We start from the raw sequence: 27,423 nt of genomic DNA, 5'->3' as shown, positions 1-27,423 counted from the left end.
GTTTGAAAATCACACTGAAAACAAAATGGACTATCCGAACAAAATAAATAGAAGAATTTTTAGTTTTTACACAATTATCATACTCAGTGGAGTCAAAATTAGTGGAATGATGTTACCAGAGTTGTCAATAGATGGCAGTCATGCCTTTATGAATTGTCGTGCCATCTAGGAGACTAAAAAAGATGGCCTGTATCATATGTTTATAGTCTTACATTAGAGACTATTAAACTTTCATGGAACACGTCCATGCCAACATTTCTCGTAATACGTAATTTAAGAATTTTTTATAAACAAGATGTCTGTGATGTAGATAAACAACTTTCAATTGAGACTTCCAATGACGTGTTTTATTTATACTGTATTTGAGTAAAACGAACAGCAAAATACAATTTGTTCCCGGTTCTGTTTCTTGGAGGCTTACGGAGACGGTCATACAATCAGGTCTTAGCCGAGTAAGAACTTTTTTATTGCTTACAAATATAAATGTAATGTTCCATTAACTGTTATTATTTTATTATTCTTTGTAACTTAATATTTAAGAGTAGCTTTTATCTACTTAATTGCATCGAAGATAATCTCAAATAATATCAAGGTCGCCCATATCCAACATCTTCACCGAGACTCCAACCCACGATTTTTTTTTCGGGTTTCTGCCGAAACAAATAATTTCATATTTGTGCTGTTCTGTTGTTTTTAGTTCCCAAGATACAGAAAACCCCCTCATCATCATCTTGGAATTTTGACCCTTTTAAAATATCATCCTTGTTTTAAGGAATGAATACGCCAATATCGATACTGCATCGATATATTGATATTCGTGTTATCTGATGTATAATCTGATATTTGTTGTGCCGATTACAAAGAGCTCGGATAACAGGAAAAAAATTAAGGAAGAAGTTACATTTCTGTAGAAAATTTCTTGCATATTTCTCGGTTTTTTAGGTCATGAACATCCGAACCCTAGTTATGAGGATGCGAACTGGATATAACTGATTCGGATTGTATCCAAGAGTAAAAAGTAATGAGTGGACAATAATGGTGTATTTTATAAAGATACATTGTTATTGTATGAACCAAAATTAATTGTTTATATCGGACTGCTTTAGCCCTACAGGTCCATTACCAAGAAGCTGGTCATAGAGTGACTCTTAAGTCATTTTTCATAAAGAGTTAATTTTAGTGTCGACTTAAATCTGTTGAAATCTTCTTCCATGCGTAAGACATATTTACTTTTAACGCTACTGAAGAGCACTGAGTCGATTTATGGACCTATTAAACCACCTGCCCACTCCTTAATAAAGTAGCTTGCGATCAGAGCACACAGTTCCAAGATAGAAGCACGCTATAAATCCTACTATATCCTATTTTGTGGAATCTAATTGCCTCATACTAGCCCAGACGTAAGAATCTGAAATGGATGTGCTTGCATGTTTTCGCTTGGGGGATTAAATAATTGCTGTTGGGAATTTGGGTGTATCTTAACAGACAAAATGAAAGAAGTCGAGTCATTGCTTCTGTTAGGTCCAGGACTAGGTAGGTGTGCTACAAATTAGCTGTCGCATACATGTCTTGCTACTGAAAACAAAAATGGCTTATGCGAAATACATAAGTCACTGTATTAATGTATATTACATTCTAATATAATTCGATTCCCGGCGGTGCCCGAATTTATAACTTGTGTTGGGCAAGGCCGTGGTATAGGCAACACGGAGTTTTCCTCCAGGGGCTTCCCCGGTTTCTCCGTGGCATCCCAACAATTACTCCATTCATACACAGAAGAAGGCAATGGCAAACCACTTCTGGATCATCTGCCAAGAACGTATATGAACAGGTCCCAGTCCGGGAAAAGGATGGAAGGATCCTGTTCATATGGACCTGTCGTCAGACAGAACACTAAATAAAATAAATAAAATAAGCAAACAAACAAACTATTAACACTATAAATGATACTAGTAACAAACGAGTTTCGACCTCAAGAGGTCATTATCAGTGGCAAAATGGGAATTAATTCATATAATCAAAAATGGTTTTAAAACAAATCATGAAGTTGAGTTCCAGTAGTTTGCTTGCTTCAAAAATAATTTTGTCTCTACCTGGCCAAAGCACACTAATGTGAGCCAAGAAATAGTCCCATTTTAAGATACATTTCACCTATGAACGATTGTAAGATACGAGAAAAGTAAATAATAGTGTTTGCTTTAATTTCGCAGCCTGCAAATACATGTTCTCAATAAGTCATTTAATATTCAAAAATATCAGTCAGCAAATTTATTGCGGAAGGATATTATTTGGTGTTATTTTGTTTGTATCTGGTTTCAAGTTAAAGCGTACGAAGAATGGGTTTCTACGCAGTCAACAACAATTACAAAAATTTGACTTATGAGTTAACAAGTCTGTCCGAACATATTTATATTACATCTCCGATTACATTTTACATTAGAAGTCTATAGTGTGGTAGGCCTAAGTTTTATATCGATCCAACATAGCCTTTATTTTACACGAAACACAGATCGAAATTCATAAGATATCTTCTACCACACTAAATGGCTGTACAACTCAGAAGACAACCATCTTCATATTCGCCGTGGTAAAAACCTCAAATCGTGTTATTTCATACATTTTCGTAGACAATAATCATCATATAGAAAACTGTAAAGTGCATTATATAAAATATACTTCTATTTAAATGGGGTCTCGGGTTCGATTCCCGGCGGTGCCCAAATTTATAACTTGTGTTGGGCAAGGCCGTGGTCTAGGCAACACGGAGTTTTCCTCAGGGGGCTTCCCCGGTTTCTCCGTGGCATCCCAACAATTACTCCATTCACACACAGAAGAAGGCAATGGCAAACCACTTCTGGATCATCTGCCAAGAACTTATATGAACAGGTCCCAGTCCGAGAAAAGGATGGAAGGGTCCTGTCCATATGGACCTGTCGTCAGACAGAACACTAAATAAAAAATAAATAATTACGTTGAAAATTATGCAGAGCTTTGTTATTTGTAACAAGAGACTTGGATCAGAAATAGAGAAACATCAAAAGTCAATGTCGTCGTAAATAACACGTTTCTACAACATACATGCGCTTTCTCTCCTTCGCTTGTCATTCACCCGTCTTCTCCACTGGCCTTCAAATTTAGATCGTGGGAATCTTAGCGTTAAGAAAGTGACGTACCCAAAGCTATGGAGCGTTTGAATTATAAACTGCTTACAGGATGCTCTATTATACATAACTTTAGGGAGGGTTTACATGTTCCCACATTAATGTTCTAGCCCACTAATATAGTAATTTCCTTTCGCTTCTTCCGTGAATGTTTCCCTGGAAACTGTTTATGGCTCAGTTACATAAGATAATTTATTTTGAAAGGGACGAAGGCTTTACTAGGGGACATGTCTTTTATACTTCACGAGTTCTAGATAAATTAGAAGTTACAGAAAAATTTACAACTCAAAGCCCACTTTTAATCTAGAGTTTAAATTTATTCTCTTTTCGCACAAAAATAAATAAGTTATTTAGTGGTCCTTTTATATGTATAGTTTCTTCATATATAGATTCAGATTAAATTAAGACCTAGTTCACAGTGACATTGTTGTCGTTCACACTTCACAAGTTTGCAGAACCGCCATGTTGGTATTATATATGGCAGGAAATTAAAAATTACAATCATTGGGTAGACTCTAATGGCAAGATCATTCATCGTATCACCGTTTGTGATAATCAGTCTATTTGTTCAGAAGTTGTGATAAAGCTTAAACACACGGGCGTGATTATATTATAAGTCTTATCTTTCCTTATAAGATAAGGAAAATTTAAAGTTTGTGAAAACTGGACCACAGTGCCTGAATAACCCTAAATCCTTCCAACAGTCGTTGGACGGGATGCTTACCAAAATTTGTATCCTTATTTCCATCAAGCTTAACAAAATGAACGCAAATTATTACGTTTCATAGATAGATTAATCAAATACTGTTAAATGTGTACATATTACTTCAAAAATAAGATTTTATTACTCATAAAAATATTATGGTTTAAAATTTGAATCATATATCGAGGGAAACACGACGTATATGCGATAAAACAACTTCTAATTCTGAGAACTTATAACTACAATTTCTTTATTTCAAATTAAACAATATTCTCCTCTACTCGCTAAGAACCGCCCTGAATACGTTTAGCGAAGTTGCGGTAACCTTAATACATTCTTACAATTAAAGACAGCTTTCTTCTGGATTGTTAAAACGTGTTGTCTGATTAAAGTTTACTAGCATTTCATAGGAGCTTGCTGCCCCCCATCATCAGGGTTATCACCTGGAATTTCATATTCTTATCCTTTGCATTAAGTATCGCGTAATGGTCGCATTGATGCTCCGGCCGCTTTTAACTGGCAATTTTTTTAATACGAGGCTTGGTAGGCAAGGGCCGGTCTCTACGTCGTGACGAAGATAAAAACCCTGCCGTGAACCGACCCCTGGTCGTAAATAAAAGTACTAATTAAATTTCTACTAATTAAACAGTTGAAAGTATGAGCATATTTTTAATTAAAACGAAAGTAAATATTTTGATTTTTATACAGAAATTTCTGCGAGTATGTTTACCAGTGCGATGCACATTTCTTGAACCGGAATACGTGTGTGGGATTAAAATGCAGTGGGGGGGGGGGGGAGTGCAGTCAGTCGGCCATGTTGACGTAGTAGATATAATTTGTTTCCTCAACTTTAGTAGTCTGTTTTTTCGTGCGTGTTTGAGTGTCGCAGACTTTTTGTACACGTCATATTTCAGGCACAACGTAAGCGAAGAAAAATGTGGGATATTTGTGTAGAAAGTGTGTGGATATATACACCGAGGAGGAGAAAATTATAGTGGCGACATTAGTATAGATGGAGGTGAAGGGGGTAAGGAAAACAACATTAACGCAGAGAATGTAAGGTTATCTCAAGTTCGTAAGAGAGATAATAAATAAAACGAATTAAAGATTGACTTATCTTCGATCTATTTATTATCAGCGGCGTAGAAGTGTTCCTTGAGTATGTGTTTAAAATAGCTCGCCGTTGAAACGTGAGTGGAAGCCAGCTCCATTTAGTTCACATTGTCCTCACGTATGTCTCTATTAATATTATATCTAAGAGCCAAGTGGGAGAGGTTATTGAGAGCTGCTGCCATCATTTGGTAAAATGGACAACTAATTACAAATAGCGTCATTGGGATTTATTGCCCACGATTCTTTCACACACGAGAGGAAATAAAATAGGGATAAAGTATTGAGGCGAACCTGGAATGAGATACTGCGCAAATGAGCGAATATTCTCATAAAAGGAACAGCTGTTTCTCCTTTTTTACTTCCTTGGTTATTTGTTCGTGCATACTTGAAAGTCTGGCGTTAGTGTACTAGTCTCTTGTAGTCGTAGTTGGTTTACTAGATGTAGGTGCTCCTAATAAAATATTGTAATAGGAAATATAATACTTTGGACAAAGATTCATATCGTGTTTACCAATTAGGTATGTAGAAAGCAAAAACTACATATTATGTAACTAAGTGTTACAAACTACGCGTAGTCAGGGCCGTTCTACGGCGGGGAAAGCAAGGCCATTGCCCTACGTTCTGCGCGTCGACATTAAGATGTAGGAAATATTTCGTGCACAGCTTCGCCTGATTAGCCCAAGGAGTAAAAATGGAGCGCTGCCTTTTAGGGGAAATGATCTAACAAAATATATACAGAGTTGGGAAGTACTTTTAGTAATTGTTACGGATCTGGTAGGGCTATTTTGTTTTTTTCACTTGCTCGTTATTTGTTTCCAATATTTATCTGCTATCAGTCCAATTTAGAATTTGAAAAGAACAATACCAATTTAAAAGTGATCTAATTGTTGATAGCTGTGTCGTTTTCCCACGTTTGTATCTCACGCGTGTAAATGGCGCCTTGGCAATGAAGTTGGTATCTTATACGTTGTAGTGTGTGGAAGAAAATACGAAAGAAAGATGGGAAATAAATGGGAATAACAGTAATTGGAGTCCACTGAAAGGAGAGTTTGCTTGGTCTAAAAAGACCTACTTCCGAAGCCGGAGTGTTTGTGTATGTGCGCATGCGTCCTTGGTTTTTTATGCTGTATGTGTGAATAAAGGAAGGGCAGTATAAGGTCGGGGTTAGCGGAATGTCCCGCTTAAGGAAAAGTGTTTGGGGGAGGAGGGAGGTGGTATGGTTGTGTGCACAAAGATGAAGAAAGTTTCCTTCTAGTATTCAAGACTCGTCACCCCATTCAGAATGGAAAGAGAGAAAGAAAGCAAAGTGACAAAAATAGTATAAGAGGGAAAAGAAAAGAATAAAAAGAGTTTTCTGGTCCCTACTTCAAACATTTTTCTTTGACTGGTTTCATGAAGAAATGATGTTCCCAAAGTGTGAACTTGTGCCCCCAATTTCCTCCCTAAAATTACGCGGTTCATTTAGCCGAGATGGTTCTCCACTCTGAATCCATCAAACCAGCTTTCGCATCTCGCCACTGTATTTAATTTATCATTCGTAACATCAGATATGTATGGAAGAGCATTTCACTTCCCACTTCAGGGGCTGTCTTCATCTAAAATCATTTTTTTCACTAAAACAAGAACACAAAATGATTCTGTCGCACCAGTTGCATTGAAAGAGCCGGCGTTGCTCAGTGTCTTACCACGGATTGGACAACAGGACAACAGGGATTTGATCCCCGGCAGAGGTAAAGAACTTTCATTGTAGTCTGCATCCAGACCGGCTCTGGGGCCCACCCAGCCACCTATCAAATGGATTCCAAAGACCCTTCTCCAGTTGTGTTGCGTCTGACACCATCTAGCGCCGATGTCAAGAACGACTACGAGCTATAGCTTTCCCCCTCCTAAAGTCGCCACCATGGCGCGTAGCTGGTCCTACTTTATCAATTCTGTTAAGGCACACAGCCATTATCTTCAAAACGTGATGTTTCTGTTGATTATCACAAAGCTGAATACTTTAGAGTAATAAATAAAATAATCTGCATGTTTATAAGCTGTATAATATAACACTTTTAAGATGTATAATAATTTGTATTTTAGTGCAAGGATCGTCTTAAACAGCAGTTTTCATCATATACATCACCTTATTGATATATTTTTCTTTTTGGACATTAAACTAAAAATTGTGCTATTATCTATTCCTGAGTAGTTAATAGATGCTATTCGTATGAGCACATCTACACAGGGCCAGAGTCAGTTACCATGGTACCCACACAAAGCCCTTTTCCTCTATCAGAGAACTTTCAACACATTCAGATCGGTATCATTAAAATTGTTTTGTCGCCAAAGGTTGCAGCAGAAAACTTTTTATTTGCTTCGTAGATTTCTTTCCATCAAACTCCTGGATAAAGCCTAAAGAAGATTCGCTTCAGGAAACACTTTCAGTGTAGCCAACGTAAGTAAATTGTACATTTAAAGTAAGTACATTTAAAATGGGCAATAGTCTCTACTATCGAAAATAATCTTATAGAAATATGATGTGGGGGATGCTTACTGGTTTCATCTGAATCAGTAGGAATTATGAATAATTGACTCCATGAAACAGTTTTCTTTGTTTGTTTGTTTTTTTATAGAAACTGAAAGCTATTCACTTAGTCAAGAAATTTCTCCCTTATGCAAGTCTGGCAGTTTAGTTGCCGTGCTGACAAGAACACGCCATTGTCCCTGCCCCGAACTGGATAAATCCCGTCCACAGTCTCCTATCCTGTTCCGTGAGATCCGTTTTAATATTATCTTCCCATTTATGTCTAGATATTCCGAGTGGTCGCTTCCCTTCAGGCTTTCTTACCAGTTTTATGCACGCATTTCTCTTTTTCCCGCCCATTTGATCCACCTTGATTCCATCATCCAAACAATTAACGAAGCTCTCCATTTTCTCCGTGTAACATTTCATAACACGTTGGCCGTTATGGGGAAATGCCGGTAAACTTCTGCCAGACTACAGTTCACAGATCAGGAGAAAATCCCTGCTAGGAATTCGATATACGCGCATGCGCAAGATTTCGCTGTGAGTGACGACCCATCCTAAAAGCATTCGTTCCACAACCACTGAACGAACAACAGACGACAGGCTTTCATGTGTTCAAATGGGTACAGATTTAAGTTTACCTCACAGTGATTTAATCTAGCATATTATCGCAACACCCACAGAACACATTACAAGTGCGCTCACTACACGCTACTCTTAACTGCTTGATGTTTTCAGTCTGTATGCAGTAGAGTAAAACTCTGACGTATCGCACTTCCCACCAATAGCAGCCCTCTAGTCCAGCTGATAAGTAACATTCCCCCCGCACCGACCAGAAACGACTTCCACCAGCAGGGTTTTTCTCGTCATCTGTGGACAGTACACGGCCCAACAACCCACAAGACAGCCAACTTCAAACTCACCGCCGTGTAAACCTCAAACTATGTAACATCCGGTTTGTTGATACTAGTGACATCTGATGTTGGTTATCCGAGAATGATAACTTTTGAAATGTGTTTTTCCCTAAGGGTGTGTGTAAAGAGGTGAATTTCTTTTAACATATGTGCAGTGACATTATTAAAAACTGTACTGATGTGTATATCATTCTTATTAGTAGAACGTTACTACTCTCAGGTATAGATTAGAATAATATGGCATATCAACCAGTTCACTGTTTTCAATGCGTTATGTTGGTCGGCGTGTTCATTTAATGGAGGTGTGGTGTCATGTGATTTGAACGGATAAGAATGTGTAAAGGCTGCAAATCTTAGTTATAAAATGGAAGACTGTGAAATACTTTGTTTAGAAACAGGAACAACAGATGATGTTATTGATGTACTAAAGAAGTTTATTGACAAGGTAAGTTTGAAATGTCGACTAGTGCCGGAAGGTTTTATTTTCGTAACTGTCAGTGGATATATTTTGCGAACGGTTGTACGTGTTATACTGCTAGTTCCTTTGCCAGCTTATTCTATTACAGGCTATAGATTGTTCAGTACATGCAAGTTCATTGTTTGTGATGAATTTCTTTAAATGTTATGACTACGATCACTTCACCTCCACCCAATCGCCACTCCGTATAAATAATGTGTTCGGCAAATGTGTCTTTATTAAATAATCTAAGTAGACGTAGCTACAGAACAGGGTGTTGATTTCCAACCACGTGATACCATGCACATTTGTGAATATTACTAGATTAAAAACACTGACATGAATTAATATAGTCATGCCATTTCTTTTAGTAATCTAGCAATATTTATGGATGTATGCCAAGTGACAAGGTAGTGATTAAACGTCCTGACACGCTTTTCTGTATTTTAGATAAAAGTGAAGGAGAGTAGGGGTCATGCCCCCTCTGAGCTAAGCTATGCAAATTTATCCTAATCTGTACCTAGTTTGTAAGAAGCACTATGAGATAAAAACACTTTGAAGTGTGGTGGGGTAGGTGGAAAAGTATTTTCCACGACACTTATTTTGTTGGAAGTTTAAATTTGTTGAAATTATGTTTGTGAATGTTATCAAACTGTTATTTATTTATTTTATTCTGTGTTGATTTTGCTTCCTTTATCAGTTGGTGTTGTTTGTACATGTGTGTGTGTGTGTGTGTGTATGTATGTGTATGTGTGTATGTAGTTATTTATATTCATGTATTTTGCTTGGTTGAAAATAATAATTTATTTAACTTTTTTGTTCATATAATTTTTGCTGTTATGGTTAAGACATTTCACTTTTAGTTCATGTACCTTTAGTTCAAGTACCTCTTTGTGCAAGTTTTGGCTCTACTATAGTTAAATATCCATGCTACTGTGTATTATGATTTATTGTAGTTGTTTATTTTTTTAAAAAGCATGACTAGGATAGATCACTCTAGAATATTATCTGTTTTCTTACTTTGCTTGTGTAAGCATGCAAAATGTATGATACTGACATGACATGTAATTTTATTTGCTAGCACAATCAGTCGTTCATATTCGAAGATTTAAACCAAAATGGAAGACGTCAGAAGCTGTGGAGTTCTCTTTTTCATCACTTGGATAATTCAGCAGAAGTTTCATGTTGCAAATATTGCCTATCCTGCATACGGTTAATAAGGTATATTTTACTTTTCATATTTGACAATGATATCATATTTCACATAGCCTTAGACAAGGCTTCACAAATCTTGAGCACTGGGTCGTTATGGTGCCTAAAATTTTAATGTTTGTGGCCAGAATTGTTGGCGTATTTTACTTGAGGTTTTATATCTTTTCATACTATTATGTAACATTTGAAATTAGTAGCATGTACTTCCATTTTCATTCTGTAAGTAGCTCAGTCAGTATAGTGACTAGCTACGGGCTGGACGACCGGGGTTCGATCCCCGATGGGGGCAGGATTTTTCCTCTAGCCTCTGCATCCAGACCGGCTCTGGGGCCCACCCAGCCTCCTCTACAATGGGTACCGGGGTCCTTTCCCGGGGGTAAAGCCGGCCGGGGCGTGATGCTGACCACTCACCCCCATCTAGTGCCGAGGTCAAGGAAGAGAGGAGCTATACCTCCTCTCACCCCAAACGCCTACATGGCGTATAGTGGGACAAACTTTACTTTACTTTACTTTAAGATGTCATCTTCAACATTGGCAAATAAATGTACATGTAGATGAATATCTTATGGGTTGTAGCACTGTGTAGTGTGGTTGAAGTTTACCAATATATCAGAGGTCCTTGCTGCCTTCTTCATTAGGATGATGAGTGAATCTCCAAATGTAATAATAAGTAGCCTCCCCATATGGGCTTGCTAAGTAGGATTCGAGGTTTACACGGTGGTGAGTACGAACATGGCTGTCTTCTGGTCAATTGCCCTGATGATGGAGGAAAGGTTGGTAAACTTGTACCAGATTACACGGTGCACCAACCCAGAAGACAACCATCTACATGTATGTTATTTCCATTTGTGATATGTGTGTATATTCTGGCTCCTAGGTTTTGTATGTAGTTGCTCATTTTATAGGTAAAAATAGATTACAGGCTAAAATTAACAGGTACATCAAAGACATTTTTGTTCATTACAAATTTCTGTAGGAATACGTAACCCTGAGCTGTTTTAGAATGAAATGTAGAAATGATAGTTTACATAGTCATTTTACAAGTGGGAAAAATGATACTGAAGATGGCTGTCTTCTGGAATGTTTCACAATGTAGTATGGTAAATATTGACAAATGTTTGAGAGGTGCTTACTGCCTCCCTCATCAGGGTGTTACTAAACGTCCTGGTCAAGTGGTTAACACTCTTGCTTCATCTTCAGGAGGTCCTGGGTTCAAATCTTGGCCCAGAGATAGCTATCCTGACTGAGGTTTTTCATGGTTTTCCTCATTCCTTCCAGGCAAATGCCAGTATAGTACCTTCAATTAGGCCATGACCGCTTCCTTCCACATCCTTTCCAATTTACTATCATCCTCTCATTTGACGCTATATAGTCTGAACTGCTGAAAAAGCGTCGTTAAATAAACCACAAATGTTATATCAAGGTGATATTATCACCAATCTACATAGTGCAACATTCCAGAAGACAGCCATCTTCAAACTCATTACATGACGACCTGAAATCTCATACGATGGAACTATATAGTGAATTTATACCTTTATCTGCAATAGTGACAAATGTTTGTTGATATATCTGACTCTGCATATATAAAACAACACTTTTTTCAGAGGTAGCCATTGCTTTTCTGTGTGCAGTGTTAGTAATAAAGACCATAGTATGTTTTTTAATATTAATATTCAGGTTTAATGTAATTTATGACACTATCACACCCAGTTCATTTTAGTGTCTGAATTACGTGTTGAGAGCCAGTGACGCTGCTTTCATGACAGAATACCTCATTGGATGTGCACAAAGAATTGTATGTAACAGCCATATATGGAATCTGAAGCTGATATATTTCATAAAACTGTATGTCTTTTTGTCATGTGCCCCTTGAACCCACTCAGCCACATGGTGTATTTTCTTAAAAATTAATAAGCTGTAAAACTGTAACATAGAAAAAATTTATGTATGTAAAATGTAACATTATTTAATTGTCCGGACTGGATACCCTTTTCATTATATAAAATTATTAATTCATTTACTTATAATAGCACATTTTTGTTAGCAGATTGGCCCTGTAAATCATGCTTATGTGAGACTTCCCTATTTGCAGACTAATTGTTAATGACTTGACATATGTAAGACTTGAGGTTCTCACAGCGGTGAATATGAAGATTTCTGTCTTCTGGGTTATTGCGCTGTGTAGTCTGGTCGATGTTAACCAACGTTTCAGAGGTCATACTGCCTCCGTCATCAGGGCGATGAATATGCCAATAGGGTGTGAGGAGTTGGATTTTATAGGCAGGGAAGTGAAAGGTGTAGCCTGCCCCGAGCCAATGGGAGCAGGTATGGGAGTGGACCAATGGTAGCACGTGGGCGAGGGTGGGAGAGGGAGAGAAAGTAGAGAGAGAAAGGTGAGTGTAGTTGTATGGATAAAGGCCCTGAAAGGGGCCGAGTTAGTGGTCTGGTTGGTTCTGGCGGCGCACTCTTGCTCGTTCTCGGAGTCCTCGGAGTGTGTGGATCAGAGGCTTCCAGGACCGGCTCAGGTGAAGTCCATCTTCCCTGTTAAAGTTATCAGGATGAAGTTCGATCTCGATGGCTTCCCTGATTAACCGGTCCATGTAGCCGGTTTTTGAGGAGAGGATAGAAGTGTCCTCTAGCTGTATCTTGTGCTCCAAGTTGAAGCGGTGTTCAGCAACCGCAGATTTCTCGGGCTGCCCGAGCCGGATGTGGCGTTCGTGCTCCTTGATCCTGGCCTCAACGGAACGGCCTGTCTGGCCGATGTAGACTTTTCCGCACTCGCAGGGAACTCTGTATACGCCAGGCGTCTTCAGTCCTAGGTCGTCCTTTACCGGCCGGAGAAAACTGGGAATTTTCTTTGGCGGAAGACCAACAGACTTGATGTCGTGCCTGGCCAGCAACCTGCTTATGCGGTTGAAGGTCGTCCCGACGTAGGGCAGGAAGGCAACCGAGGCTGGTTTTTCAGTAGGCGGTGGCAGCCTCGCAGGCGGATTGAGAGCTTTCTGAATCTGACGGTTGCTGTATCCGTTTTTCCTGAAGGTGGTGGTGAGTGCCTCCAGTTCACTCTGTAGGCTGTCGTGGTCGCAAAAACCGGCTACATGGACCGGTTAATCAGGGAAGCCATCGAGATCGAACTTCATCCTGATAACTTTAACAGGGAAGATGGACTTCACCTGAGCCGGTCCTGGAAGCCTCTGATCCACACACTCCGAGGACTCCGAGAACGAGCAAGAGTGCGCCGCCAGAACCAACCAGACCACTAACTCGGCCCCTTTCAGGGCCTTTATCCATACAACTACACTCACCTTTCTCTCTCTACTTTCTCTCCCTCTCCCACCCTCGCCCACGTGCTACCATTGGTCCACTCCCATACCTGCTCCCATTGGCTCGGGGCAGGCTACACCTTTCACTTCCCTGCCTATAAAATCCAACTCCTCACACCCTATTGGCATATTCATCGCCCTGATGACGGAGGCAGTATGACCTCTGAAACGTTGGTTAACATCGACCAGACTACACAGCGCAATAACCCAGAACTACACTCACCTTTCTCTCTCTACTTTCTCTCCCTCTCCCACCCTCGCCCACGTGCTACCATTGGTCCACTCCCATACCTGCTCCCATTGGCTCGGGGCAGGCTACACCTTTCACTTCCCTGCCTATAAAATCCAACTCCTCACACCCTATTGGCATATTCATCGCCCTGATGACGGAGGCAGTATGACCTCTGAAACGTTGGTTAACATCGACCAGACTACACAGCGCAATAACCCAGAAGACAGAAATCTTCGACTTGACATATCTTTATTTTATATGCATATATGTCTGTTAAAGACTTTGCTGGCAAAAGAGAATAAAATGTTTTATTCTTATGACCACCATACATAGCTGAATGTGGGGCTATAAATGAATCTTCATGTCCTACAAGATTATAAGGAATTTCATGTGTAAAAAATCAAGCATTATTCGTGTTAACTGTTTTAAATATCCATTTTCTAAGCAGTAAATGCCTTGTATGTTTCGTCATTTGCAGCCGAGATAAGACTGGACTGAATGAACTGATATGTAATAAGTGGCTTGAGACTTTATTGCATCATGCAGGGCTGGTTCCACAGAAAGAAGCTTCCAGCTCGATAAATGAGTCGCCTGTTAATTATGAAGGTAATAATGACTTGTACTGTACAGTATGAGCCGGAATAGCTCAGTCAGTATAGTGACTAGCTACAGGCTGGAGGACTGGGGTTCATTCCCTGATGGGGGCAGAGGATTTTTCCTCTAGCCTCTGCATTCAGACTGGCTCTGGGGCCCACCCAGCCTCCTATCCAGTGGTTACAGGGGTCCTTTCCCAAGGGTAAAGAGCGGCTGGGGCGTGATGCTTACCACTCAGAGTAGACAACAATTAGACTTGAACAGAATTAACTAGTTGGTCTTTGTAATGGAGACCCACCATGTTTTCTTTGGTGGAAGAACTGGACTTTTAAATATTTACATAATTTTCAGCTGTATAGGGTGGATACTGCACCTTAATTATACATCTGCAAATTACTCTTATATCACTCAGGAAACAGCAGAGAATTTGGTGATTAAGGTTATAATTTTCACCAGATTAGCTGCCTACAGTTAATTTTTGTTCCTTGAAATTTGATTGAATTGTGACATCACCACGTTGATCTGATAATGATCATTATATTACTGTAATGGGCATATGCAGTAATCTGTTCATATATTAATATCTTTGATAGAAGGAAAATGTGACTTTGTGAGTATATTTAGACACAGGAAGGTTCTGTGAAATGTAGGCAATAGATTCTTTCTTGTCCTTGTATTTAGATTTATGTGTTGTTTTGAAGGAGTTTCAATTTGATTTTTACTTAATGGCGTTCATTATTATAGTCTTGTTTCAGTTGTATTGTTTGTATTTTACAGTGAAGAGAGTATGTATTAAGAATGTTAGTATTTGAGGAAATTTATTTCTTTTTTCAGTGATGTTAGAGGCATTGAAATGTCTGTGTAACATTATCTTCCATAGCCCATATGCTAAAGCACTGAGTTCCAAGAATAATTCATTAGAGGGTGTTCTTATGCTACTCCGAACTTACAAGGATCCAGAGCTCCCTTATGAAATTAAGTTCTACAATGTGAAGGTCTTGTTTCTGATCACTGCGTTTCATGAAAAGGTTGCGCCTGATTTAAATAGAGAACTGCTGGTGTGTCTTACTGATATATTGGATCTCATTTTAAAAGAAGTGGAACGAGAAGAACATGATGACAAGGGAGAAGCTACATCTTCTGTTATAAAAATTACATTATATGTAAGTACACTGCTCATATTGAAGTTTATGTCTTATTTGTAGGCGAAGTGTCAAATTGTCGCCCTCGGTGGACTAGTGGATAGCTTGCTCACCACTGGACCCAAGGCTCGCAGGTTCAATCCCGGCCAAGGTCGATGGATTTTTAAGGGTGATAAAAATCCGTAGCACAACTTCTTTTGGAGGGGAAGTAAACCTGGCAGTCCCATGTTGTAGATTTACAGCATGTAAAAGAACCTTGGGAGCATTATACAAGATGTTTCGTAAGCAAAAGTCAGCGACCATTTCTCACCCAAGTCTCTCTCCTGATTCACTGCTTCACTGCTAGATGGCTCTAGCAGTCAAATCAGGAGTAAGTAGAAATTGTGCAGAGTTAGTGGGCTGTTCACTCACTACTCATAAATGCACACTTTAAAGACTGTGAAACCTCCGAAAGGAGGCGGCGATGACCTGCTACTGGGTTAAGCTACAAATAGATAGATAGACGTGTCAAATTGAGGGAGCAGCAGTTTTGAATCTGTATGTTCTGTCACCACAAAGAATGAAGTTAATTCTGTCTCCATTCTGGTATTGCTAAGAGTAATGTAAAAATCAGGGGTCACCAGCTGTATACCTGCAGGTATCGTGGTACCCTCAAAAGGGTTTCTGGATGTCATAAGAATTTTAGAATATCCGTAAGTAGTTTTAAATGTTCTGGTTTCTCAATTGCCAAAATAATTAACAATTGCATTATAATATGATTCCAGCATAAAACAGAACATCATAACTTATGTACATTTACAAAATTCCTCCAACTCAGTTTTGTTGAACATATAGAAATGATACATTTATCGCAGTCTTCATATATAATTATTTCCTTGGTTCTGTTTTATCAACAAATGTCTGTACAAGATAGAAGCACTGGTTTGGAACTAGAATCCTTAGTGTCGGCATAGTAAACTGATCCCTGTTACTTCTTTATTGTAAATCAGATAACATTAAGTTTGTGCCAATCACCCATAAGTTACACACAAACTTTTATTATTTTAAATGCTGCAGCCTATATCATTGTCAACGCAGTAACGCTTGTCTCAAATTCACAGGAGCTTAAGGACTGAAAATAAGTAAACTTTTGAGACAAAGGAATTTGTAACAAATGTCAATTCTCGGTAATATTCTAAACTCACTTAATGGCTATACTGTTTTAAAATGCCAATCATAATGGCTATGCGGTCTGAGGCGTGGGCCTTGTGCGCTTGGACGCTGGGGCCGCGGGTTCAAATCCCACTCAAAGCATGGATGTTTGTCTGCGTCTCTCTGTGTTGTGCTGTCCTTTGTACAGCTAGAGGCCTTACAATGGGCTGATCACTCATGCAAGAAGTCCTACCAAATGTCTAATAGATCAAGAAATCTCCAAAGCAGGCAGCCAAGACCCACACTGGGTCGTAGAGCTGCAGAAAAAGAAAACTGTTTTAAAATGTGTTTTGAATTACAAGAAGATAATGGTGTCCATGATTATCAGAACAATGATCATTATACAGGGTGATTCAAAAGGTTAGGGCCAAACTGAAGGAGCGTATAGAGGAACTCAGAGAGAACAACTTTCGAATAGGAATCCATGTCCTCCAAAGTTATCCTGAGTCAGTCGAGGCCATTGAAGGTAGGGACGTCTGATAACATACCGCTGAAATAATCACAGCCTAGAGGCCTCTGTAGAATCTGACAGGATACGTGTGATTCAAAATGAAGCTAGTAGGAGAATAGCAAATTACGATTATTTCAGCGGTATGTTATCAGACTTCCCTATCTTCAATGGCCTCGACTGACTCAGGATAACTTCGGAGGACGTGGGTTCCTATTCAAAATTTATTCTCTCTGAGTCCCTCCATAAGCTCCTTCAGTTTGGCCCTAACCTTTTGAATCACCCTGTATATGTGGCTCATGCCACTCATCTGTCAGCCTTTTGTCCAGTAATTGAATGATGCATTCATTTCTGGAAATGTGATTTTGCGAGAGAAAATGTTTTCATGTCTGTAGGACAATCAGGTGGAATTAGCTTGTGGGGTGCTGCAGACTTTGTTCAATCTGACTATGAACTCCGCGAAACAACATGCATTTGATGATGAAATGGCTGAGTTTCTTCGCCTTGCTTCCATTCTTCATGATTTCCTGCTTTGTGCAACACAGCCGTGTGAAAAACAATATGAACTTCACAGGTATGTTATGTATTCTAATTATAATTGTTACATGTTAAGTTTGTGTTTACATATACATTTGGAGAATCACATTTTTCTACTACATATGGAGTAAAGATTTTGTGATACATGAGATGATATTGATTCTGCTGACAAAATTAATTTTTTGTGTGTTCTTTATATGATTTGCATGATGAAGTGAATACACATAGGGCTGGTTGTCTGTCTGTGTGCATGATTCAACTAGAAAACAGGCATATGGTTTTAGATTAAATTTGGTATGGTCGTATGTCATGCCTTTCAGTTTCCTACACACGGTGGGCAAACAGACTTGTGAAATTGGCACTAGTGTCACTTGCAACAATGCCATACAATGATTTCTGGGTATAGATTTTAAGAAAATGAAAGAAACTTTTTGTATTAATAATTTTTGTAATATAATATAACAACATGGCGGCTGCATGAAAAAGTTTCGACTTGAACATCTGTATGAGTCCAGTATGCTACCACAGAGGTGACGCACATTATGACGTATCAGTATTGATTCATATTAAGACGATTTTAAGACCACGTGTAAACTACCATTGTCTAAGTGTGGTAACTGACAGTAGTTTATTAATAATTCAGAATTTTTAAAGGGCACTTATGTATTCTGGTACAGATTAGATCTTTCCAGTCTTGTTAAGTCATCCCAAGGGTCATTTTTCTACCAAGGTTGTTTTATGAATAGTTGTATTTGTTGGCAGAAATGTAGTCAATCTTCTGATGAATCTACCAGAAAATTGCTATGAGAAGCTAATGACCCCTGTTCAGAGAAGTCTGCATGATACTGATAAAGGCCCTGAGTATGATGGCAAGAACATGAAAGCAGTTGCTGTACTTTTGGACTTTCTTAGCTATAAATTGGACTCGGCAGAACAGGTACGTAGTACTATACGAGGTGCGATCGGAAGGTTTCCAGACTGTGTCAATAGAGGGCGAACCGGATGTAGTACGAGCTTCTGCCGCTAGGGGGTGCGGCCTACATTCATAGTGAATCAGTGTGCCAGCCGGCATCATCGAATTAGCATTTGTTTCTTAGTTACGGGCGTTTTGGTAGTGCATTACACTGACCCTACTGCGATTTCGGAATGGCGGATTTTCATGAACAAATCAAATTTTGCCAAAGACTTGCCAAAACGGCTATGGAAACCTATGAAATGCTAAAGCAAGCATTTGAGGAGTCCGCAATGGGTCGTGCACAAACTTTTGTGTGGCATTCACGTTTTAAAAATGGCCGAACCTCTGTCGATGATGACGAGCGTTCTGGACGACCATCTTCAAGCACAACGCCCGAAAATGTTACGAAGATCGACGTCGTACCATCAACGACTTGTGCGACATTGTTGGGATAGGTTATGGGACCTGTCAGCTAATTTTAAAGGAAGCACTCCACATGCAACGCATCATGACAATGCGCCAGCGCACACCGCCCTCAAAGTTCGGCAGTTTTTGGCCTCAAACACCATGGCCGTCATCCCGCACCCTCCTTATTCGCCGTGTGACTTCTTCCTCTTCCCAAAGATGAAAATTCAGCTAAAGGGAAGGAGATTTGAGACGATAGAAGAGATTCAGGCAGAATCGCAGATGGTGCTTGACAGGCTGACAAAGAAAGATTTCCAGGGATGCTTCCAGGCTTGGCAGCGGCGCTGGGATCGTTGTGTTCACTCCCAGGGGAACTACTTCGAGGGTGATGGATGAATTTAATACCTGAGATAAGTGTACGGGTTTTTATAGGCGCAGTCTGGAAACTTTCCGATCGCACCTAGTATTGTAGAGTAACCCTGAAAAAAATTAACACTTGTAAATACCTGGGATGCAGTACAGTAGGGCCCCGCTTTTCGGCGATCCGTTAATATGGCGCTTTTCAATTGCGTACATATACAGTAGGGCCCCACTTTTTTGGCTCCACGTGCTCAACAACTGAGTCAGAAAAGTGTGTCTGGCACCATTTTCTCGTCGTTGATTCAGTCTGTTTATAGCTTTTGTGCACTCTGCGTCTCTCTGTATTTCTGACAATTTTTCAAAGTTATTACGTACTGTATATTCCTTCATCCTTCCTACAATAAACATATTAATTTTCAAATTTATATTCACCAATCACTATAAGCTGAGGACGAAAATATTTTAAGGTAAGCAATGTGTGTACTACTGATATTCATTTTACTTTCATATCGTTTTCTTAGGCCTAGTGTTATTGTGCACTTACTATATGATAGTGTAAACGTCTTATTAGGCTTTGATATGCATTTGCAAGTGAGAAAAGGCAAAAATCTGCTTTTCAGCGATTTTCGCTGTTCGGCAGGGGTCTGGTCCCTAACCCACCGTATCTGCGGTGCCCTACTATATAAATTTTAACCTTTTAATTATTTTAACCCGTTGTCCATCCTAACATAGAATGTAGTAATATTTCGCTTCTAACATAGTAAACTCAGCCATAGAATTTATTTATTTTATGACAGTGCAAGTATAGAACTAAATGCATCTTGCGTCAGGGTAGGCAGAGAAGGCCGAGCTAAGACCACGTTATCACGTTTCATCATGCTCATATGCATGTTGTGTTACAGGATCCAAAACATTGATAAAATGTTCTGATTTACTTCTGGCCTGTATTATATGCTTTATTTTACTTGTAAGCATATTGCAGTATGAAGGTCTGTTGACACATGTTCTATATTTTATCTTTTCAGAACAGTTGTGCTTTTATTCTAAACTATGGCCAGTATATTTCTTCCTTGATCCCTTCAATGTAATGTACCCATAATTCATCCCAGGCTGTATACTGTTTAGAAAATGATTCCCATCAAAGAAACATTAAAATGAAACACTTTCACGTCTGTGACAGTGTTCAAACTGTGGTCCATGAATGACTCTGTAAGCAGTCAAAAACTTTTTCTCTCAGAAAAAATATAAACATTAGTTTCACAATAGAGAAAATCAAGTGTGTTGTAGATAGTATTGAAAAGTAAGAGATTTCCTTAACCTATGCTGAAAAGTAATATTTAACTGTTTATATTTTTGTCTCATAACCAAGTGAATTAAGTACTTCTGTAAATTTCATTGATAAATTTTATTGAAAGTATTGTAGGATCCACATTACTTCTGGTAAATAAGTTACACATCACAATAGAGATGTTTATATGCTGTTCAAGTTTGGTTCATACTGTTTACAGGATGTGAGTTCACAATATGAACTTGTTTGTCCCATAATGTTTGTCATGGTGAATTGTGTAAATTGCCACCGTTCAATGCGTAAGTTCCTGCGTCAGCGTGTACTTCCTCCTCTGACAGAAGTCCATTCTCGGCCTGAAGAGGGAACTACCCTCCGTAATAAGCTGTGTCGGCTACTCACTTCGTGTGTTATGCAAGTTCGTGATTTAGCTGATCAGTTCCTCTTCATCCTTTGCAAAGAAAATGGTGAGTATGATGTGTGTTAACGAAATAGAGGTTGTTTAGGTTTTACATTTTTAATGTGCTTGCTAATTATTTCTTTGCTGGGAGTGGGGCTATGAATTTCCTTAGCTTGTGAATGTTTCAACATATTTTATTGTATACAGAGTGATTCAAAAGGTTAGGGCCAAACTGAAGGAGTGTATAGAGAACAACTTTTGAATAGGAATCCATGTCCTCCAAAGTTATCCTGAGCCAGTCGAGGCCATTGAAGGTAGGGAAGTCTGATAACATACCGATCAAATAATTGTACTTTGCTATTCTCATACTAGCTTAATTTTGTTCTTTTTATTAATGTACAAGGATTACATTAGCAATGTTACAAACCAGGAGCTTCTGCGCTCACAAATAACCAACACGAGACTACAAAAGCAGCAATACACCAGTCACTGTCAACTCAGAAACATAATGTAAACAGCCCAGGGCCTCTGTACATGTGATTCAAAATTAAGCTAGTAGGAGAATAGCAGTTTCTTTCATATTAGAGATTTAAGGCAGTGTGGGTTATGAGCTGCTCAGCTGCCCGAGCATGGTGGAGGGGCTGCCTCCTTTGGCCTCCAGGCTGGCCGGACTGCTTCTTTGCTTGCCCCTTCTCCTCAGACCTTACTGGCATGGGTGGCCCTACCAGGATCATACGTTCAGCCGACATCGCTCTTCGAGTCATTAGGGGACTGATCCCTCCCACCAACATTAAGGTCTTGCAGTCCCTAGGGAACTGTAGGAGAATAACAAAGTATGATTATTTCAGCAGTATGTTATCAGACTTCCCTACATTCGATGGCCTCGACTGACAGGATAACTTCGGAGGACAAGGATTCCTATTCGAAAGTTGTTCTCCCTGAGTCCCACTATACGCTTCTTCAGTTTGGCCCTAACCTTTTGAATCACTCTGTATATACTCCATGTTCATTGTATAGGTCTAAATGCGTTAAAATAGTTAATTCTATTTTAAAATCATGAATGAAAAGTGTCACATGAGCATAAATACAATATTATTGAAACCTCTTATTTAGTCTTTCTTGAGGATTTTTGAAAAGTTATAAGTTGTATATTTCTATAAATTAGCACATTAACAGAGCTAGTGCTCCACTTGCATAGATATGAAAGCAAGAGAGAATATTCAACATAATTCACTGTGAATGTAGTTTTAGATTTTCTGTGTAAAAGTAATATTACATGTTTCACTTGTCAAATCTTACGTAGAAAATAGTGAAAATTAGTTTGTAAAGTGTAATAACCGTGTAGCAGTTAGGTGCTCAAAATTCAGTAATCCTTTATTGATATAAAATTTCATACACTGGTTCCATTATGTGTAGTATTTACAGCAGTAGTTCTCAAAATTTTCTGTGTGTTGACCATCTGCACTGTTAGAACTTCCCTTAAATTTATATTTGAATGAGACTTCATTTTATCAGACTCCCTTGAAGTGATGTCTGGATCCAAGCTAGATTTTTTGTCTTACACTGGATCTACATTTGGTTTCATATAGAGCTGTTTCTGTTTGTTACAGTGATGCGTATGGTGAAGTATACAGGATATGGAAATGCAGCAGGGTTTTTGGCGAGGAGCGGTGCTATGCTTGGTGAAAGCAACAACTTGTCTTCCACCTCAGGGGCACAGTATTCATCTGACAGTGAAGATAGTGACACAGAGGAATACAAAAAGTTCAAATCCCAGTAAGTACTGAATGTTATTACAGATCTTGTCAGTTAATTCAGAGTGAATGTTCATTGCCTTTTAATTTTTTGTTATGCAGCCCCACACTCTTACTCGAAGGTATCGATCAGTGTTTGGTTTGTACTACAAAAGATGTATGAACTAGTGACCTTTGTGTATTTCGTTCTTTTTTCCTGCATCATCCGCCTTATTGCATACCTTAATTTCTGGTACTCCATTACAGTGTTTTTACACAGGTTGTATACATTTATGCCAGCAATTGGCTCTTAGTCGGTTACATCCAGCATGCATTGCGGTAGTGCTCTGTTTCCACCCCAAGTGCTTGAAAGATGACACCACAAGAGGCTTTAATAAATTGGGTGGGACTGCATAACATAACAAATTTAGATGCATTGAACATTCATGGTATGCTATAAACAGCAGAATTGGCTGCTTTCTTGACCCCCCTCTCTCTCTCACACGCTGTGACATGCCCACACACTCCTGTTGGTTCACATGTCTTCACCTGATTCTGACACCAGTCACCACTGGTTAGGACTAGGCTATTCCTTAACTGTCTGGTCCCTATAACTCTAGCGCTTTCCGCTCACACGGCTTACTCATCGCCCTGATGATTGAGGTAGCAAGGACCTCTGAAATGTTAGTAAACTTCTACCAGACTACACGGTGCAACAACCCAGAAAACAGCCATCTTCAGAATTGACAAGTCTTTCATATCTTTCTATTTTGTTCCAGTGGAGCAGATATGCAAATATCATATTTGTTAAATTAGAATTCTCTTTGATGTGGCTTCAAGATAATTGTAAGTGTTCCATTTATTGCTTTCCATTAAACCAGAGAAATTTTACTCTCAGCAAGTAACACATCAGTTGTTCTTTGGTATTCTGTTTCAGGAACGCTGGAAGCATTGATAGTTGTTTCGGTTTAGACAGCTGTTATCTTTCTTTTTCTATATTATATAAATATATAATTTAAGACCAGAGTGGTCACACTTCTTCAGTGATGATCGTAACCGGAGCAACATTAAGCTCTTCATTACTGTAGTGAACCTATCTTGCCACATGAACAATGAAAAGTCAAAGTTCTAACCCTGCAGGTCTGACATACTGACTTTTTTTCCAGATACCCTTCCAGCATCAGGTTCTTTGTAAGTGTTCTAAGAAGCAGTTTCGTAGAGATTTCCCTGAACCCTCCTTCAGTACATCCCATGTGCACATACTCATAGCAGTATCTAACATTTTATGTATCAGATGATGAGAGTAGGATGTGGTATATTTTTTCATATAAAACAATTATTAAAAACTTAAAGGTACATAAAATAAATTTAATTAAAATCATCCTTTATAGTATTCCTTGACACTTCAAAGCATCTGCTACTTCCTCACTATGATACTTAACAGTCATTTTACAATCAAATCAGGATCAACATTATGACGGGATGTTGCGAGAAACCTCATCCTGATCCCATGGAATCCATGTCAGAGGAGCAGAAAGAATTTGAAGCATTAGAGCTAGTTAAAAAGCTGGATAAACTAACCAGGTGAGTTTTATCTTTAAGAGAACAAATTTAGTTAATGGTGAACACTATATTCTTTTGAAAATAAAAACACAGTATGTTACTTTCTTCAGTCATTTCTGTTATAATGTTCTGTCACTTTAATTTTTCTTCTCTCCCTTGCAATGGTTTGTTTATTTTAGTTTAATTCAGTTATAAACATATAGGAGGAGCTCTTGCCTTTCCTACTGCTAAAAGTAGTCGTCTTATTCGTTGGAAGCTAATGAATTTATTGAACACGATCGCAACAGTCCCAAGATAAATGTTTGCTGTGCTCTCTCCCATACCCGTGTGATTGGACAATTTTTCTTCCATGAGAACACTGTGAAGGCTACAAATTATCTAGATATGCTTGAATTGTATGCTGCACCTCATCTTGAGGATATGCAGCCCCATGTGTTCTTTCAGCAAGATGGGACACTGCCACACAGGGAATTAGAAGTGTGCAGGTTTCTCAATGAAAAGTTCTCTTCTCGTCCGATAAGACAAGATGGCCCTATTCCATGGCCTCCTCACTCCATGGATTTCTTTTTATGGGGCTACAATAATGACAGAGTGTATGCAAAGAACGTTAGTAACATCTCAGAATTAAAACACTGGATTGAAGAGACTTTAGCTTCAACCACGCAAGACATGCTTCTTAATGTTTGGAATGAAATCATCTATTGCCTTGATGTTCTGCGTGCTACTAATGGGGCTCACGTGGAAGTTTACTGAATTCTGGTTTACTGAAGTATTGACTTAACTGTGGTAGTCTACTTAATTAAAACAAAAATGTCTTGAGTTGTGTAATTAATCACTGCAAACCGTTTTAAGATTGCTCCTAAAATAACGAATTTATTAAGGCTTACAATGGGGTGAATAATATATGGACACCTGTACTGCCGCCATCAACTCTTGTGGAGTAACATGCACTATATGCATACAGTTCCTGCTTTGTGCTTTCACGCTGCAGATAGTCTTTAAATGACATGAATTCTACTTTGCATATCTTTTGTTGGCTTTCATTTGATTTATTTATCTACCAGGTTTTTTCTCTCTTTCTCATTAAGTAAAGAATTGTGAAATTGTCAGTTTTAGATCAGCTGTTTGTAGACATTGTGTCAGTCAGTCATGTGGACTCACCCAGATATCAGAATTATATTTATTACGAACTTTCCTTTACTTTTTTTTATTTTTATATACATATATATACAAACTATTCCTCTCCTCTAAGAAAGAGAAGGGATGGAAATAAAAAAATACAGAATTTTGATCATTCCGAAAGTCAGTGTAACTTTGCATGCATAGATTTAAATCACCAGTGAAACTTCTCCTAAAGCCTGAGATTGATATCCTCCCCGACATGACTTTATAACGTGTATAGCAATTTATATAGTTTTTATATTTTAAACAGAGATGGCATCATGCAGCCCTGCCGAATTGGAGAAGATGGCCGTCCAGAGCCAGTGGGTCATGTCTTGGAACTTATTGAAAATTTATCTCAACTGCAGATCAAGCCATCAGAAGATGATTGATTGATTTTGTTTCTCCTGTTTGATCACACTATAATTCATAACTGATATCACACATTCGTTTAATTTACAAAATTTGTATGAAATATTTGGACTTTGTCTTGAAATTATGTATTCACAAGATACATAGGTTTAGCATCCAAAAATGTTTTCCTTCACTAAGGAAATCCAAATTATGGTTCCTTTTCTTAAAGCCTCACTTCTCTGTGCCTTTTTTCAGTTACTTGCCACTTTTACAATATTGTAACTGTTTGTATAGTGAAATGATGGCAAATTGAGGAGAAATGGCCCTGAAATATTGGATAAAAATGTTGGATTTGAGGTTTTCACGGCAGAGAGTCTGAACATTGCTGTCTTCTGGGTTGTTGCACCATGTGGTCTGGTAGATGTTTACCGATGTATGATGAAGGCAGCAAGGACCTCTAAAATATCAGTAAACATCTACCAGACTACACAGCGCAACAACCCAGAAGACAGCAATCTTTATGCTATAGTCAGTTTTGTTGTATTCAAAATTAATCAAATAAAAGATGATGTAAGGTTCCACATGCCTGGATAAGTGAACTGAAAATTAAAAGAATTCCAGCATTGATATAGTAATTATGTTCTCTAAAAAGGTGCTTTAGTAATAAAAGTTTCTGCGTATCCTTACAAATTTTAACTGGGTTTCTGAAAATTAACCCAATGAGGCAAAGTGAATCCAAGCTGATTCTGTCAAGAGACCATCTCATAATCACCTTTCTTTCACCAGTGATACCACAGTCTGATTTAAATAAAGGTGTTTAAATGTGAAAGGGTTATTCATTATAATATTAAAATATTGTTTATAAGATTGATGGGATATCCATAGCTGCCCAGTTATTTATTTATATGTTTGATTATTGTATAGTATGTAAACATACTACATGTCATGTTTGTAAACAAATACAGAATGTATCAAAGGTTAGCTGTAAGTATGAAAGCATGTATTGGTTTTTAAACTCTCCACCCCTGCAGAGAAGGGATAGGATATTTCTTACAGCCATTTGTACTTTAATGTGATTTTCACCCTTTTCTGTTCTTACAAATCAATCTATGGAAACAGATTATTTAAGGATTGCATTTGATGGCTTTATTATGGCATTCAATTCATTGTGCATGGGTGTGAATAATATAACAAAATTAGTTTTTGATGTATTTTAAAGTTAAAATTGGGAACAATTAATGTATACACTTACTCAACAGCTAAGTTTGTTATTTACTTCTGCAACCATTTGTTGCACTACCCACAGATTGAATTTTAATCTTCTAAACTTCAGTTGCCTTTGTGAATATTTCTGTAGTAATAGTAAAAATGGGAGGTTATCGACTTTTATGTTGTACAAATCCTTAAAGGTTTAGTGTGCCAATTCTGCTCCAATTCAGTAATTGATACTTTTGTAAAACCATGACAGAGAGAGAGAGAGAGTGTGTGTTTTTGTTTGTTTGTTTTTCCCCTCTCCCCTGTCTGACGACAGGTCCATATGAACAGGATCCTTCCATCCTTTTCTCGGACTGGGACCTGTTCATATACGTTCTTGGCAGATGATCCAGAAGTGGTTTGCCATTGCCTTCTTCTGTGAGTGAATGGAGTAATTGTTGGGATGGCACGGAG

The 27,423-nt window shown here is 38.5% G+C and overlaps 1 protein-coding gene across 1 annotated transcript; it reads left to right on the top strand.

The window, feature by feature from the left end:
• The first annotated feature begins 8,549 nt into the window (after window positions 1-8,549).
• Window positions 8,550-27,013, top strand: ric8a (ric8 guanine nucleotide exchange factor A). Its single transcript, XM_022070889.2, has 10 exons — window positions 8,550-8,845; window positions 9,939-10,078; window positions 14,106-14,233; window positions 15,056-15,384; window positions 17,398-17,576; window positions 18,302-18,476; window positions 20,768-21,011; window positions 22,555-22,720; window positions 24,142-24,261; window positions 25,673-27,013. Exons 1-10 carry the CDS (start codon window positions 8,765-8,767, stop codon window positions 25,791-25,793), a joined length of 1,683 nt encoding a protein of 560 aa, XP_021926581.1. The 5' UTR covers window positions 8,550-8,764; the 3' UTR covers window positions 25,794-27,013.
• The last annotated feature ends 410 nt before the right edge of the window (window positions 27,014-27,423 follow it).

This window comes from Zootermopsis nevadensis, unplaced genomic scaffold (assembly GCF_977971745.1).
Source record: "Zootermopsis nevadensis isolate Lab colony 2312 unplaced genomic scaffold, Znev_1.0 Znev_ptg000012l, whole genome shotgun sequence".
In the NCBI taxonomy this organism is placed as follows: domain Eukaryota; kingdom Metazoa; phylum Arthropoda; class Insecta; order Blattodea; family Termopsidae; genus Zootermopsis; species Zootermopsis nevadensis.
Note: the sequence above shows the minus strand (reverse complement) of the source record. Positions and strands in the feature narration are given on the sequence as shown.

Coding starts and splice junctions, on each gene's coding strand:
- ric8a (XM_022070889.2), top strand. CDS start 8,765: ATGGAAGACTGTGAAATACTTTGTTTAGAAACAGGAACAACAGATGAT. Junction 15,385..17,397: donor TTATAAAAATTACATTATAT/GTAAGTACACTG, acceptor TCATGTCTGTAG/GACAATCAGGTGGAATTAGC. Junction 22,721..24,141: donor TACAAAAAGTTCAAATCCCA/GTAAGTACTGAA, acceptor CAATCAAATCAG/GATCAACATTATGACGGGAT.